This window comes from Eubalaena glacialis, chromosome 14 (genome assembly GCF_028564815.1).
Source record: "Eubalaena glacialis isolate mEubGla1 chromosome 14, mEubGla1.1.hap2.+ XY, whole genome shotgun sequence".
Lineage (NCBI taxonomy): Eukaryota > Metazoa > Chordata > Mammalia > Artiodactyla > Balaenidae > Eubalaena > Eubalaena glacialis.
The window spans coordinates 22,141,180-22,158,543 of NC_083729.1; the positions used below are offsets into that span (position 1 = coordinate 22,141,180).

The 17,364-nt window shown below is 40.5% G+C and overlaps 1 protein-coding gene across 3 annotated transcripts in view; it reads right to left on the reverse strand.

Moving 5' to 3' along the window:
• Nucleotides 1-17,364, reverse strand: part of RBKS (ribokinase) — an 85,705-nt gene that overhangs the window by 29,101 nt on the left and 39,240 nt on the right. For all 3 annotated transcript variants that reach the window (XM_061211066.1, XM_061211064.1, XM_061211065.1), the window contains exons 6-7: nt 11,322-11,413; nt 5,995-6,183 (exon numbers count right to left, since the gene is read on the reverse strand). In XM_061211066.1, coding sequence (XP_061067049.1) covers nt 5,995-6,183; nt 11,322-11,413 — 281 coding nt within the window. The remainder of the gene's footprint in view (nt 1-5,994; nt 6,184-11,321; nt 11,414-17,364) is intronic.

The window sequence follows — 17,364 nt, forward strand, 5'->3', positions numbered from 1 at the left end:
AGCAAGACTGTGGCTCAGCAGGAAACAGTGTCTGAGTTTGCCGGAGTTGAGAAACGTCTCTTGAGAGCACCTAAATTCAGTCGTTCTACTTACATCTGACAAAATTAGTTTGGCTTTCCAGTGGCCAGGCGGCTGGGGATGGGAAGAGGGTGTAGGCTGGGGGGAAGGTCACACCAAGATGGAAATAACGGCCCTTCAGATGTTGGATTTTCAAAGACTGAACTGTCATTCTGGATGGTACCTCAGAAGTGGATTCATGGGAGCCTATGCTTGTGAGCAGCCTGGATGGCAGAAGGCCAGACCCCAGGATGGGGGGAACACACCAAGGAGGAGTTACCTTGGAAAACTGTGGGTAATCCACCAGCCCCAGCAATCACCCCGCCCTCATGAGTGCTTCCACGCCAACTGTAACAGAAATGATTCCACTTCCTACTGGTGTGGTCTCTAGTTTGGAGCTGCGTCTCCAGCCCCGAGTTGTCCCTTGGGGGCATCCATGCAGCTGGGCTGATGCTGCCTCATGCCTCACCAATAACCATGAATACTACAGGACTCAAATGCAATGGATAGAAAGAAAGAGGAATAAAAAATAGGGAAGATGAGTCCCCCCTGCCCCTCGCCTTTGATTACTCTCGCTTACTTACATATCCTGAATTATGATGATTTATTACAAAGTGAGTGATTCTTGAGAAGACAGATTTAGCTTAGGGGCTGAATTCTTGAAATTAAGAGTGTCAATGTAGATTTTAGGACTTAACCATTTACATGAGGAAATTTATAAATCGGGAATTTTACAGAGCTTATAGACCAAGGATAATTAAGGTTACAATATATCACACTATCACAGTAATCCTAAAGTGTCACCATGCTTATATGTGTGTAACTCTGACTATGGAGCGAATTATTCAGTGCAGTCATGGACACAAGAAGGCAAAGCCCCTGACCTTCAGGTTGGAAGGACTTGAGTGAGGACATGAGCGCCAGAGATGGGAAAAGAGACAAATCTGTCATGTCTTCCAAACTGAGCCGAGGACATCTGCAGCTACTGCCACCATCTCACTTTAGTACAAGGGGAAAAAACAGATGTAAAAATAGAGGCGATACATCCAACTATTAACACTGAGGCAAAACTGGATATAGCAGTCTGCTGAGGCACAGCGTAGGGCAGGCGATGGCTCCCGCTAGGGCAGGCTGTCGCCAGTGGACAACGTGCCAACTAACTAAAGAGGTTTCCGCCATCCATGCCAGTATGATTGGCAAATAAAAACTGGCTATATTTAGGTTGCACAGCAGGGTTTTTTTTGTTAAGGTGTAACATCGTAAGGGATGAGGAGGAGGAGAAAAGCGAGAAGGTTACAAACTGCCTGAGAGCAAGTAATACCCTCCTGACAGGAAAGTGAGGGAGCCCATTTGTTCAGAAGAAAATGCCTCCCTGGGAGTTCCTCACGTCCCCAGGTGAATTAGCTCCTCTTTACCAGACTTATGAAGAAGCTGAACAGTTTTGTGCAGGACAGGCAAGAATTTTAATAATGAGTGCTGGATGAGAGGAGAAAGACAGCATGAAAAAGCTGAGGGAGACTCTACAGCCAGAAAATAACTACCCTTGTTTCCTGTGTCACCTCGGTTCCACTGGGGGGATGTTAAGCGCCCAGTCAGTAGATTCAGTACAGCCATTAAGTGGAAGATTCTTTATCGAAGGAGTATCCACTCATTAGTGAAGTGCCTTTTTGTTGTTTTTGTTTGTCCTTTGTCTTCTCAATTGAGATATCATACACATACCCTAAAATTCACCCTTAAAAAAGTGCACAATTCAGTGGTTCTGAGTATATCTACAAGGTTGTACAACCATCACCACTATCTAATTCTAGGACATTTTCATCACCCCAAAGAGGAACCCTGGGTACATTAGCAGTCACTCCTCATTCTACCCTCTCTCCAGCCTCTGCTAACTGTCAATTTACTTTCTGTTTCGATAGATTTACCTACGCTGGATATTTCATATAAATGGAAGCATACAATATGTGGCCTTTTCTCTCTGACTTCTTTCACCTAGTATAATGTTTTGGATGTTCATCCATGCCGTATCATGTATCAGTATTCCTTTTTATGGCTGAATAATGTTCTATCATATGTATATACCACAATTTGTTTATCCATTTATCTTTTGATGAAAATTTGGTTTGTTTTCAATTTGGGGCTATTATGAATAATGCTGGGTGAACATTTGCGTATAAGGTTTTGTGTAACATATGTTTTTTTATTTCTCTTGGCTATATACCTGGAAGTAGAAGTGCTGAGTCTGTTGTAACTCTAAATTTAACTTTTTGAAGCACTTCCAGAGCATTTTCCAAAGTGGCTACACCATCTTACATTCCTATCAGCAGTGTTTGAGGGTTCTGATTTCTCCACATCCTAGTCAACAGTTGCTATTATCTGTTTTTGATTATAGCCATCCTAGTGGGTGTGAAATGGTATCTCATTGTGTTTTGCCTTTAAAAAAAAACTCCAGGCCATCTGTATTCATAGTTTAAAAAGACAAAGCTTAAAGTGTAAATGCCCCATCCCTCTCCACTCCTATTTCTATGAGGCAAATACTTTAAATTCTTTTACTGGTTTCTTCTGATTTTATCTTCTATTTCTGGTAGTATGCTTATACTGTTGTCTTTTAAAAAAATCTGTTTTAGATATTATCTCTTGAATTCCAACAATGGAAAATGAGCATTTAATTCTCTTATCTTCCCCTATGTGTACACAAATACACACTCACTTTATCTTTCCATTTTCACAGTATGATTATAATCTCTCTTTTTGGTTAAATCAATAATTGGCACTTACATTGTTATGACTATGCATTCATAGCCATGTGGTGTACAAAATTTATATTTACTTAATCATACCTTTTCCCCTTAGACTCCAGATGACCTAGAGGAAAAAATTTGCTGTTTTTTTTTTTTCATTTCCTCAGTTTTCTACATATTTATTACTACTTCATCCTCAAATTCTACAAGAGCTAAAAATCTTTGTGCATATTCAAACACACGGGATATCTGGATATTCCACTATTTCTTTCTTTTTCCTTTTTTCTTTTTTGTTTCTGGGAGACGTTCCTTCCAGAGCCCGCCATGCTCCTGCTCTAATCTGAACTGACTGGGCACGGGCTTCCTGCATAGCTATTGTCCTGGAACTTTCCTTCATCGTCACTGACTTCTCTCTTAAGTTGCATCACCTGTTTCCTGGATCTCATATCTTCCTGTCTTAGTTTTATCCCAGTTTACAATAGCATATCTTCCAGTAGCTTCTTTATTCCTCTATTCCTCCATTACCGTCTTGTTTTTGTTAAATATTTTCTAGTGTACCATTTTAATCGTCTTGTTTCTTTTAGGTGTTGTTGGTTTTTTTTTTGGTTCTTTTCTTAGTGATTGCACTGGTGATTCCAATTAACACCTTAATCTAGTTTAGATTAATACTAACTTAATTTCAGTAGCATACAAAGTTGTTCATGGATGCTTTCATGCTACCACGGTAGAGCTGAGTAGCTGTAACAAAGCATGTATGCATATGGCCTGTAAAGCCTAGAACTTTACCATCTGGCCCTTTACAGAAAAAACCTGCTGATCCTGATCCAGCGTCCTGATCTTCCCGATCCCATTTTCTCTCTCCTGCCTCCAAGCATTAAGCAATCTGTTCTCGCTGAACTCTCACTGTGTTTCACCTTTCCTGAAACCTAGAAATTAACTGCAAGTGCTAAGAAACCAAATGAAAGAGCACAAAACTGTATCAACAAAGTGTGAAAACCTCCTTGGTGCACATCGCTGTACATAAGATGCTCAAAGTTATAATCCGTCATGATCTGTGAAATCCAGTCCTTCAACATGAAATTATTGAGGATTATTACTACTGATTCAAATTTGAACATTTCCAAGGCTAGTTTCTCCATCCTTTAATCGTATGCCCAAGCAGTGCATTTCCACATGAGTGTTCTATGGTGGGCATGGGTGGTTTTACTCTGATCAGTGTCTATTTCCCATCCTCTCTGGTTTTTATTTGACACTGGGCATGGGGACGTGATGTGAGGCACAGTGTGAGGAGGGTGCTGCCAGGGACCACCACCTGGAGGGCACCTGTCTGAGCTCACAGCCCACCAAAAGGCAAGCAGAGCTGACAGGGAGAGGGTGAGCAAGTGAGTCTTGATGACACGGTTTAGCTTCTGCATTCTGCTGTACCTTCGAACCTTCCACTTACGTGCACCAAATAAATCCCTTGTTCTGTGTAAGCCGTTTGAGTCGTGTTCCTGGTGCTTATGAGCAAAAGGAGTCGTGACTGACACAGACTTTGAAAGCAGAGGCTGAGCCACTTCTGGGCAGTCACAGAGGTCCAATAGCTTCATGAGGACCCTTCGTTTTATTTTTAGCAAAAGAAGAACAAACTCTTCTGCTTTAGTTCAGGACCTGGAATAGTTTTAGTCTAATGCAGGACTGACTTCAGAACTAATAAGGAATCTCTCAAACTCAGGTTACTGTCCTTGACAAAACAGAAAAACTAATGGTTTCAGAAATAAGTAAATATGATGAGAATAACATCGCCAAGTATAGTTTATCAAATTCCTGATAAAGCACATTTTAAAAGGCAATCAGGGGCTTCCCTGGTGGTGCAGTGGTTAAGAATCTGCCTGCCAATGCAGGGAACACGGGTTAGAGCCCTGGGCTGGGAAGATCCCACATGCCGCGGAGCAACTAAACCTGTGTACCACAACTACTGAAGCCCATGCGCCTAGAGCCTGTGCTTCGCAACAAGAGAAGCCACCGCAGCAAGAAGCCCGCGCACTGCAACGAAGAGTAGCCCCCGCTCGCCTCAACTAGGGTAAGCCTGCATGCAGCAACGGAGACCCAACGCAGCCAAAATAAATAAATAAGTAAGTAACTTAACACACACACACACACACACACACACACACAAAGGCAATCAGGATGTAATTTCATGTAATAGAAGCATTCCTTGCACTTATCTATTTCAATGCATATTCTTAACTAAAACTTCATCAGATGCCCTTAGGCTTCTTTTTTTGATAAATGACCCACATTTTAAAGTCTTTTCTAAGCAAAGAAATAAACATATTTTATAAATAATAATATGTCAATTTCTTATAGGTAAAAACCCTAAAATTTTTATTCTTCCGCAACTCTAATTTCTTGTCCTTGACGTTTACTTACTTTTCTAGTATAGGCCATAAGCAAATAACTTTTATTTCCCCAGCTTTAGAGGAAGCCTGAGCCTTTTCCTAACTTGTTTCCTTTCCGTCGCTGCTCTGTAGCCGTGCCTTGTCCACTTAACCTGCTTGTCCTTAACACAGCACCTCACACAAGTGTCTTAGTTTTGAACCTCCAGCTCTGTTACTTCCTTGCATTAGAATCTAGAGCAAGTTTCTAAATCTGTAAAATGAGGATAATAATAGTACCTGCCTCATATGGTTGTTGTAAAGATTCAATGAGAGGTATGTGAAAGAGACACAGTAAGCACGTAGTAATGCTATTATTACTACAATATAATAACCAGTGGTCCTTGTGATTTCATTCCACACAAGAGGCTTGTAAGACCCGGCGATGTGTTTATTGTTTAAAATCTAGGCCCCATGAGGGCGGAGACTTTGTCTTGTTCATCACTATATATATGCACCTAATATATGACTGGCATATAATAGGTATTTAATAAATACTTATTTAATGAACGAATGAATGAATATAGGTAATATGGGTATAATTTTACTGATATTCCAATTTTATGGATGAGAAAACTGACTCAGAGAGGTTAACTGACTTGTATAAAGTCCTATAGTGGGTTAGAAAAGGTTAAGATACAGTTCTCCTGCCTGATTGTCCTCTTCCCCCATATTACCTCTAAGGGCCTCTACCGCGTGATCCGAAAATTCAGGTGCAGTATCTTAGTTACTAAATGATGATTTTCAAGGGCCAAAAAGGATTCTGAAATTGAAAAACCTACCGTAGTATCCACAGCTTTGACATTCTCTGTGGGAATGTGCTTTGGGACAGGTTCTGTCTGTGACAGCATCACACATCCTTCAGCACCTAAGGTGATGATTACAACCTGGCAGCCCCTTTCCATGAGCACCAACGCAGCCTTCCCAGCATCCGAGGGGCTACCGACCTCAAGGCTGGTCAGAATCTCAGCCTGAAATACATACAAAAAGAAAAGAAACTGTGGTGAGAATAAGTAACTGGGTCTGCTTCTAGATTAGATCTGTTTATCTAGGCGATGTCTCCCTTCTTTTTCATAACAACCAATGCAGTGGGGAACTTTGGTAGATACTGGCTCAGGAAAATAAATAAAACAATAATAACAATGACAACAAAAAAGCTATAAAAGACATTCTCGGGACAACTGGGGAAATTTGAATGTGGCCTGAATATCAGATGACAGTATAGAATTACTGATAATTTTCCTAGGTGTGATAATGGTATTGTGGTTCCTCTTAGGAGATGCAAGCTGAAGTATTTAGGGGTGAGGGATCATGCCTGCAACTTTCAAATAATTCAACCAAAACAAAAATAAATACACACAGGGAAGAGGGGAAGCCAGTGCAGCAAAATGTTAACAACTGTTTGGGTGGACAGGATATGAGTATTCACTGTATTGCCCATTCAGCTTTTCCTTATTTGTGATGATTTTCATAATAAAGAGTTAGGAGGAACAAAGAGAGTTTTACAAAAGAAATAAGGGAAGTGGGGAGGGAGGAAAAGAAGAGAGGAAGGGGCCACTGCCAATGATTTTTGGTATAAATCATACCCATACATTTCACACCTAAATTCTTTTAGGCTTCTCTTGGGCCATAATGCCTTTTGCATATTACTAGTTTGCAGACCACTCATTTCTTTTGTTTGTTTTGCTTGAGTAAATGGAAGCAGAGTAGGAGAGGCTCTGATATACAGCAGGAAAAGCAATGTGCTGATGTTCAGAGACCTCCACTACTCACTAACTCTGGAAACTTCCCCAAGTCACATAAAGTCTGTAAAATGTAGGGCTTGGACAGGATCAGTAGTTTCCTCCTAGAATATAAAAAATCCTCTGGATGAAGTAGGGGTGAGGGGCTGCAGCCCTGCTTCCTCATCCAGGGAACCTTTATGGTTCTGGGATTGGCAGCTGAAAATTCACTGGACTAGATGAATTATATGATACTTTTTGACTTAGAAAGTTTATAACCAAGTTTTGTCTTGTCTCTATTACAGTTTAATCATATACTATCTCTTCCTAAGAATGGGTGTATCCCTTCGTGTGCTTGCCCTGAATGTGCCCAGACTAACCCTTCTCGGTGCCTGTAAATCATCCCACAGTGTCTGCTCATTCTTGGTGTCAGTCTTCCCAGGAGCATGTGTTTCATTAACTTGACCATGTACCCCCCAGCCCCACCTTACCATCTTTTCCATAGACCCTTTCTTTCAGTCTGTGTGGGTTATACTGTGAGGCCACTTTCTTTTTTCTTTTTATAAGTTTTGCATTGATCTTCATCACTGGGATATTTGTGTTGAGTTGGATAGTTTATTTTCAGAAATATCGATTTCTTGTGGTTTTTAAAAACGTTTTAAACAGCTATTCTTTAATGAAAAATCTTGAACATGAAAAATAATGCACAAACACCCGTGTACCTACCACCCACCTTTAATACATTTTACTTTATTAAATTTTACTTTATTTGCTTCCAATATTTTTCTTTAAAGAAGTTAAATGATATCGTCCATATATATTATTTAGCATTGTACTTTTCACCTTAACATTTTAAAATTTGTGTAGATATATGTAGCTTTCTAAAAAAAACTGCACTGTATTCCATACTGCAGATATATGCTACAGTTTGAACAAAATCTGTTCTCTTTTTCATGGACACTTTGGTTTTTTCCATTTTCCCCTTTTACAAGCATGTACTCCTTTTTCCTCTGGCTATTTAAAAATATTTTTATCTTTATTCAACCCCTTGATGTTATGCAGTTCCACTAAAATGTATGTTAGTAGAAAGTTATATTTATTTATCTTATGCGGTACTTTTAACACGCTTCTGATCTTTTGAGGGCTCACGCCTTTTCTCAGTTCTAGAAAACACCTTGCAGTGTTTCCTCTAACATAGCTTCTCTTCAGTTCCCTCCATTCTCTTCTTCCTTCATTCCAATTTGACACATGTTGAAGCCTCTCAAGCTGCTAGCTTCCTCTTTAACAGTTAAAACTATTTTTCTTTCCATGCTATTTTCTAGGTGAATTGAGTTTTCTACCTCCAGGTGAATTGATCAAGATTCTCTTTCAGTTCACGAATTCTTCATTCCAGTCTGATGTTTATCTTTCTAACGAGTACTTTAAAAATTTTTCAATGACTATTTTTCATTTTCAGGACTTCTAATTGGTTGGTTTTCATATTCACAGACTGTTGCTTTGATTCTGTTTCTCTTTCACAATTTCTTCTCCTTTTTTAAAGAATGAGAATCTTAATCATACTTATTTTAAAGTCTTTTTGCATTGTTTTATTATTTGCATTTCATCTTGGGCAAATTTCTCTTCAGACTGTTGATTCTGCTGGATCTCTAGCATCAGTACATTTCTTCACCTGCAGGCTCACTCTGCTCGCAGTGAGTTGGAGAGTCTGCACATTTCACTCCCATCAGGTTTATCCCTGCCTTTCTAGTGGTTTTACAGCTGCATCCACTAGGTCCCCAAGGGTCTCTAAACCAGAGCCAGGTGTTAGGTCGGCAACAGAGAGTTCCTGTTCTGGGGGTATTGGCACTAACTGCCAATCCAGTCGCTAAGTCATCAGTTGGCTTGGTTTTCTTCCTGATCAGAGGCAGTCTCTCTGTCCTCCTGTCTCTGCAGGTTGGGAGCTTTCTATATGTTGTAGCCTCAAGCAGCAGGCATAGCAGCTTCCTCCACTCTTTTTCCTTAGCAGGGAAGCCTTAGCCCAGCACCTCTGGTTTGTAGCCTGGGCGCTGCTCCAGTCTCCCATGAGTGGCACACTTTCAGTGCCCATTACCCATGGGAGGCAAACTTCCACACACCTATGCCAGCTTCTGGGACTGGAGTACAGCACACCCAAGGCTGAATTTCTGTGATTCTGTTCCATTTCTGATCTGTGGAGTTATTTATCTTGTTTTTGAGCTTGTGAGTATATTTTCGTTGTCTCTTTTTGTATTTATATATCAATGGTTTGTGTGTGGCACAGAGGGAATATCTTAAAGCACGAATTTACACTGTTATCATGATTAGAAGTCATCTATGAGAATGTTAAGCTTTAAAAAATTTTTTTTCTATTAAGTTTTTTAAAATTAATTTTTATTGGAGTATAGTTGATTCACAATGCTGTGTCAGTTTCTGCTGTACAGCAAAGTGAATCAGCCACACATATACATATATCCACTATTTTTTAGATTCTATTCCCATATAGGTCATCACAGAGTATTGAATAGAGTTCCCTTTTAGATCAATTTCCTTAACGACCAGAGTTCATTCATTTATTCATTCATTCAATAAGCATTTACTAGGTGCCAACTATGTGCTGAGTACAATATAACAGATGATAATTTCCAAAGATAACTATCAATATATATCACATCATACATGCTCTTTTCACACTGTGACAATGACAATCTTCTACTGAGAGGTGGGGTACCAGGGTGGACTTTCCTATGTCAATCAATAGAATGGGCCAGAAGAGATGCTGTGTGACTTCCAAAGCTAAGTCATAAAAGCCACCATGTCTTCTGCCAGGCTCTTGCGCTCTCTCTCCCTCACCCTTTCTCAGGAGACTGGATCTTGTTGGAACCCAGCTTCCATATTGTGAGGAAGCCCAGGCCACAAGGAGAAGCCATGTGTAAGTGTTCTGGCCAAGGGCCAGCATCAACTAGCAAGCATGTGAGTGAAAGAAGGTTCAGATGATTCCAGTCTTTGAGTCTTCCAGCTGAGACCCCAGATATCGTAGAGGAGAAACAAGCCATGCTATGTCCTGTCTCAATTCCTGATGCACAGAAACCATGACAGACAATAAATAATTCCTGTTGTTGTAAGCTACTAGATTTGGGGGTAATTTATTATGCAGCAATAGATAGCCATTGGGATACAATAGTGAATAAGAGATGTCTGTTCTCTCCCAGGAGAAGACAGAGGTATTGAACAAGCAGTCCGAGATGTGATGAGTGTTTGAAGAATCATTAGAGATGCTCTGTAAGTATCTAGCAGGGAAATCTAAGCCAGTTTGGCAGTTGAGGGTAATCTAACTTCTTATTGTGAAATGGTCACTCTCTCCCACAATTCCTTTTTCCTAGCACAATGCCTGGCCATGGTGGTTGCTCAAAAATATTGCATAACCTATTGTGGCTTCTTAAAATTAGTTTCCTTGTTGCAGTCTTCTTTCTTATTTCCTTTATGTTCTGAGAGATGAAGTTAATAAAAAGGCAGGTCAGGAAATCCTAGAAACCTTCATTCAGCCTTTGCACCAAATGAAAAACTAATAGTTCATTAATTATAAACTTTCTTTCTCTGTATGTTGCATTGTATAATATGTCTTGCCTCCCAATGTTGGAGGAGAGTGCTGGTCTAATACTGTTTGGCCTATAAGAGGGAAAATATTGAAATTTTCTTCCTAAAATGCTTTAGAATGGCACGATATGAATATATTGATGGAGATTTTATGCAGATATATACATTACGACCCTCAGGTGGGCTGACACGGTGCTCCCCTAGCGGAGTGGCCACCAGGGCTTCCCACGGCATCAATGGAGAACCTGTCTGTCCACCAGTGCAATCACAGGGTCTTCACAACAGAATGCAAATGCTCCAGGGTTGTACATTAGTTAGCACTGCTTGATAAAATATAGGACTCTCAGTTAAACTTGACTTTCAGATAAACAACAAATAATTTTATGGTATGTTTAGTATATTATTCCTTATTTACCTGAAATTCAAGTTTAATTGGGCATCCTGTATTTTTGTTTGCTATCTCTGGCAACTCTAATACTAACAGTAATTAGTCCATAGAATATGGAATGATTAAAAAAGAAAACAGAAACGTATAGTATGAGGGCAGGGTGGGGACTAAAATTAGCTGAGGTTTGATAAATGCCCAATTATGGGTATGACTCAGGGAATCCTTTTTCTTGTAGGACTCACTAGTTTCCTTTTCTCTACATCCCAGTCATTCAAAAAAATCTGTTTTCATTATGCCCAAGAATTCATATGCAATCAAGTTGATGAGGTAAGGCCTGATTCTTTGCTTTATCCACGTACATGAAAGTCTTTTGGTTTCTCAAGGAATGAGCAAAACCTTCCATCCTTACCTCACTTTCATTGCAGCAGAACACATCTGAGAGAGTGTAGAACTGGGGGTCTAGGTCAGCAATGGCGGGCGCTGGGTTGAACAGTGTTTTTACTACAAAGGAGTGAAAAAGGGGTTCAGTGGTTATCATTTTTAACATGGTGCATTTATGGACACTGAGTAAGGGAAGTCCCCAAGTACAACCATTTCCCCCATTGGATTAAAAATCAACTTAGTTACAGATGTAGAAAAGTCTGGAATCTCAATCTCCGTGATAGCCTAGTAGCAATTCCTTCTTATGTCCATGTGCTCTACTTTTTACTTTACAACATCTCAGCTTCAAGGGCAAGCATCAATATTTACAACTAAGGTGATTACAAAGTTATGGCAAAGGACAACAAGAACATTAAACAACAAGAACAATTAAAACTAAAAATTTGAATGTTGTGGCATGAAAGGACACGTATAAATGTGAACATGCAGTCTGGTGAACATTTTTGTGGGTTACTGTGAGTGCTTAGATGCAAGGCTAGTTCAAAAATCCATTTTCCAGGAAAGTAAAAAAGAGATGATAGAAAGGAAACAATGAAGAGCTTAAAAATTTCCTGGTAAGAATGGTAAGTAGGAAGTTCATGTACATATCCACGTTTTGACCACCTATGTATGTCTTCCAAATATGTTGCACTTACTCATGCAAACATACACATTCACACAAAAGCTTACAGTCTTGGCTTCTGCGGGCAATCTGGGAATGTAAAGGAAAGGTTGATAAAGGAGGAGAAATTCAATCAGAGGCTAAGAGCTAGCTCAGACTACAAGAGGAGGATGGATGGGGACAGCAGAAAGAGGAAAAATGAGAATGTCACGGCCATCACAGTGTTAGAAGAAGTACATTTTTCAGAGGAGGAAAGTGAACCTCAGAGAGATGAGGTCAGTCTAAGGTCCTAACACTGGGAGATGGTTAAGCTGGGTCCCTACCCAGGGTCCTCCAGCTTGAAGTCCAGGGTTTGGTCGTTTCTAAAGTGGCTGCCTCTCTAGGCCAGGACTCTGTCCACAGCAACACAAGCCCCCCATGCCAATTCACAATATTTAAAAACAGCCTTTGTCCTGGAACTTTGTAAATTTTTTTTTAAAGTATTTAGAAATTATATTCATAGGAAGCTCTCCCTCTGTCAAAACACTTATCCACCAGAGTACCCAACTAGATTGGTTGGTCTTCTTTCTTCTTCCCAGGTCCACTGACTTATGTGTGTTTAGTAACCTTAATTTACTATAGACTCATAGAGTAAAACTCTCTAGCTGCAGTCCCCAGAGACTCTTCTAGAACAGTGGTTCACAAACTTGGCTGCATATCAGCCTTACTAGGACAGCTTATTAAAATGCCTGACTTCTGGGCTCCACCTCAAACCCACTGAATCAGAATCTCTGGGGGTAAGGTCAGTGAGTGTGCACATTGACAAGTTCTCCACGTGGCTCTCCCATGGCTAGTTTGGCGCTGATGCGTTCCACGTTCCTAGGGAGATGTGTATCAGCATGTGGCTAGTGGAAGCTGTCCACTACTTCTGCCTGGGGAGGCTAGCTAATCTATTGCTGCACCTTCTTTGGTCTTACTTAACATTTTGGTTCGGTCAGTGGATCTTGTCCAGTGGTTTATAGGCTAACACTATTCCCACGTTTTCATTATTTTAGAATCCAGAATGTCCACCCACAGAAATTCTATGGTATATTTTTGGCTGCTCATATTTTTGCACAGGGTTATTGTGAGGCTTAAATTAGAAAACGGATGTAAGAGCCCTGTGTAAACTGTGAAGTGTTGTACAAAAGTAAAGGATTATTACTGTTATTATATTGTCCTTTACCCATAGCCCAACACCCCCGCCTGTCCACCCATCTCTTCTGCCTTCTGATGGAGTTTTTAGCCTGGCAACAATCTCTCTCATTGGTTTTCCTGCTTCTGCAAGGTCTCAGAGATGTCAATTATGCATAAAAACCATCATTGCCCAGCATTCTAACACACCCATTTACTTTTTAGGTTTTCAAAATAAATATGTTGTTCCCTATATTCCTCAAGCATTGAATTGAAACACCACTGCTCACCTAATCTGATCCTCAAAGCTGCACTCAGCAACTCTGAGCACAGGTTAGAGCAAGCTATCAGTATGCAACAATAGGGTAGAGCCATTCTTCTTATAAAAGTTCCATTTTATCCTAAAAGATCCTTGATCCAGCAATTCCTTTTCTAACCCTGTCCTACAGACATACACAGGCCTGCAAAGATGAGGTACAGTGACGTTCATTCAGCTCTGCTTGTAACAGAAAAAAACCAGAAGAAACCTAAGTATCTATCAGAGTGGATAAAAAATTATGACACATACGTCCAATGGAATGCCCTGCTGCTGTTCAAAAGAATGAAGCAGATCTCTGTTTTGTCACAGAAAGACTTCTATAATTTATTTATAAGTGAAAAAGGCAGTTTTATAATAAAGTCTATGGTAGGATCCCCCTCTTTTTTGAACAAAACGAATAAAACATAACTATGTGTATTTACATTTATACACTTACATAGAAGAGAAAAAAGTCTGAGAGGTTACTCACTAAACTAATAAGTGATTAGTTACAAAAGGCTGAGAATAAATCTGACCATAGATTAACTGCTATACATCATGCAAAGACATAATTCTTAAAATATATATAATATCTCACATCAAAAAACGTGTACATGGGCTTCCCTGGTGGCACAGTGGTTAAGAATCTGCCTGCCAATGCAGGGGACATGGGTTTGAGCCCTGGTCCGGGAAGATCCCACAAGCCGCGGAGCAACTAAGCCCGTGTGCCACAACTACTGAAGCTCGCGTGCTTAGAGCCCGTGCTCCGCAACAAGAGAAGCCACCGCAATGAGAAGCTTGTGCACCGCAACAAAGAGTAGCCCCTGTTCGCCGCAACTAGAGAAAGCCGGCGTGCAGCAACAAAGACCCAACGCAGCCAAAAATTAATAAATAAATTAATTAATTAAAAAAAAAAGAATTGCTAGTGTATAGATACACAACAGATTAAAAAAAAGAAAAAATGAGTACACTGTGAGTGAAATGATGTAATGTCTGGGTTTTGCTTCAAAATAATCCAAGGTTGCAATTGGGGATGGGAGTAATAAGTTGGGGTATAGATGAAACAAGATTGGCCAAGTGTTGATAATTGTTGAAGCTAAATGAGAGTATATATGAGTTTACCATACTTGAAATTTTTCACAATAAAAACAATTTTTTAAAAAAAATTTATTTTATTTATTTATTTTTGGCTGCGCTGGGTCTTAGTCGCTGCATGTGGGCTTTCTCTAGTTGCGGTGAGCGGGGGCTACTCTTCATTGCGGTGCACAGGCTTCTCATTGCAGTGGCTTCTCTTGTTGAGGAGCACGGGCTCTAAGTGCGCGGGCTTTAGTAGTTGTGGCACGTGGGCTCAGTAGTTGTGGCTCACCAGCTCTAGAGCGCAGGCTCAGTAGTTGTGGCGCACGGGCTTAGTTGCTCCATAGCATGTGGGATCTTCCCGGACCAGGGCTCGAACCCGTATCCCCTGCATTGGCAGGAGGATTCTTAATCACTGCACCACCAGGGAAGTCCCAAAAACAAATTTTAAAGAAACAATGACATTGAATTTTAAGCAACAATTGCTGGATTGAGAAATTCTACAATTTAATTTGACTGTAAATACTGTATAAAAATCAATCAAATCTTATTTGCCTGTATCTTACCAAGGGAAAGCATTCTTACCAAAAAAAACTGGATACACAGGCTTAGAGTCTAATAACTAAATTTAGGGGAAAAGTGAAAATACCATAAAGAAAGGAGTCTCTTTGGCTCATGCTACCATAAATAAGCATGAATACTTTACCATGATGAAAAAAAAGTGAAGAATTAGCAGATGTAGTTCATCAAAGAAGAATGCAAATTTGTAATAGTCAAGATGAAAAAAAAACTGATGTCATCCTGGAACCATGCAAAACTAGAGAACACAGGATGTACCATGGAGTAACTTGGAGTTGCAGAGGTGACTGACAGCACCCAACAGTAATTATTATCCATTACAACGTATGACGGACTAAACTCCCAGTTGTCTTAACAGCATGTCAATGGCTGGCGCAATAATGTCAATGAGGAACTGGTGAGGCCCAGAGAGGCAGTTGTACAGGCGCAAAGACAGGAAAATGAGGTGGAAGCTCTTAATGATGTCACCATGCAGGGCAGGGGGCTGGACAGTTAAGAAGGCCCTAATAACGAGCTCAGAGAAACAGGGGAAGAAAATCACCCTAAGTAAAGAAACCATAGGAAGGTTGGGCTACCCAAAACACTGGCTTGGCAGTCTCCCACTCTAGAGGTTCTTCTCTGTGACTTGAGCAGCAAAAACACCCAAAGCTTGGGCTATGTGCTGGTCCATGTTATTGTGAAAGTCAAGGTGGCCAGCCAAGAAATTTTGTTTGCCAAATGGAAAAGGACTAAAGTGGCATTAAAAGGTATTTTGTATCCTACCTAGAGTTTAATCTTGGCGATCTTACAATCTCAATTATTTATAATTGTTCCTGTAATGTCCCATTTGCTTTGAAATGGATATAAAGACCAGAACCAACAGGCATAATTTCATCACAAGCAGCTGTACCACCAGCTCTGCCGTGGGCCTACCTCACACAACTGTGACCTAGAGAGGAGGGGGCTGTAGAGGGCTCCCAAGTCATTTTTGGTGTTGCAGGTGCTGTTTAAAACCAATGCTTTCATTTTGGTAAAGAGAGCGATTTCTGAGACACTATATTCAAAGATGAAGGCGGGGGGTCTTTTTCCTCTGTATTTTAACAACTGATATATAATCCAATTATACAATGTGTTTAATTCAAACGTCACTGCTTGTAAGTATACAGATAAGTATACAGATGAGGGAGCTGTGATAATAAACCCATAGATGATGATGATGATGATGACAACAAGGATTTTACCATCTTTCTTGTAGATGGAATAATGCTGATTAGCACATATGCAGCCTTGTGCGGTAATGGACAGGACACTCAGCACTCAACAGATCTTTACGCTCTGTGATCAGCCCATTCTCACACTGTGACACTGAAGAACAGTGAGAGCTCTCAGTCCAATTCCCTTGTTTCACAGAAGAAAATGAGGCTCAGCGCAAGGAACTGACTTACTTGCATGAGGTGCCCCATTTGGTAAGTGATTGATTCTGAATTCAAAGCCATACTTCATGACTCCCAAACCAGTGCTCCTTTCATTGTACCACTCTTCTCTCAGGTGAGAATGAAGACGCATTAAATTCAAACACACACACACACACACACACACCACTCATAGTATAAAATCTAAGCTGTGTCTGACTGGTAACTACCAAATGGGGACCAGCTGAGTTCTAGACAGAGGCTCCTGTGTGCATGGGCGCTTGCGTGTGTGTTTTATGAGGCAGACAGGGGACACATTGCTGAGAACACTCTAGGGTCTTGTCTCTGTGACTCGAGCAGTAATAACACTCAAAGCTTAGGCTACATGTTGGACATTGTTATAATTCATGGATTTCACTTTTCTAGAGATACTCTTCAAAAAGGCTCAGTTCCTTGATATCAACGGGATGTGGCAGTTTCTTTAAAGTGTGCTCTAGGACACAGAACTTGGGTCTTGGAGTCTGGAATCCTGGTTTCTACAGTGACCTTGGTTGAGCTAATTACTTAACCTCTCCGAGTCTGTCTTCTCCCCTTCAATCTGGGAGAATAATACCTGCCATATTTTTGTCATAAGGTTTTTCTGAGGATCAAATATATATGAAAGTGCTTTATAAACTGTAAAGTACATATAAGTGCAGGAATTACTACTTCCAATATTACTATATAAGAAAGATCATGCAGAATCGCTACTTAGGCATGCTGGCTCTCAGTAAAAATGTGAAGTAGGCTAGGTGATCTTTGGCTCTCCATCACCTACCCCCACCCATTCCTGATGCCCCAGATCCTCCAGCTCCTCAACTAGAAGAACTGCCTGGCAGGTGATGGAGGAGGCATTGCTGGACGCTCCCCCCAACAA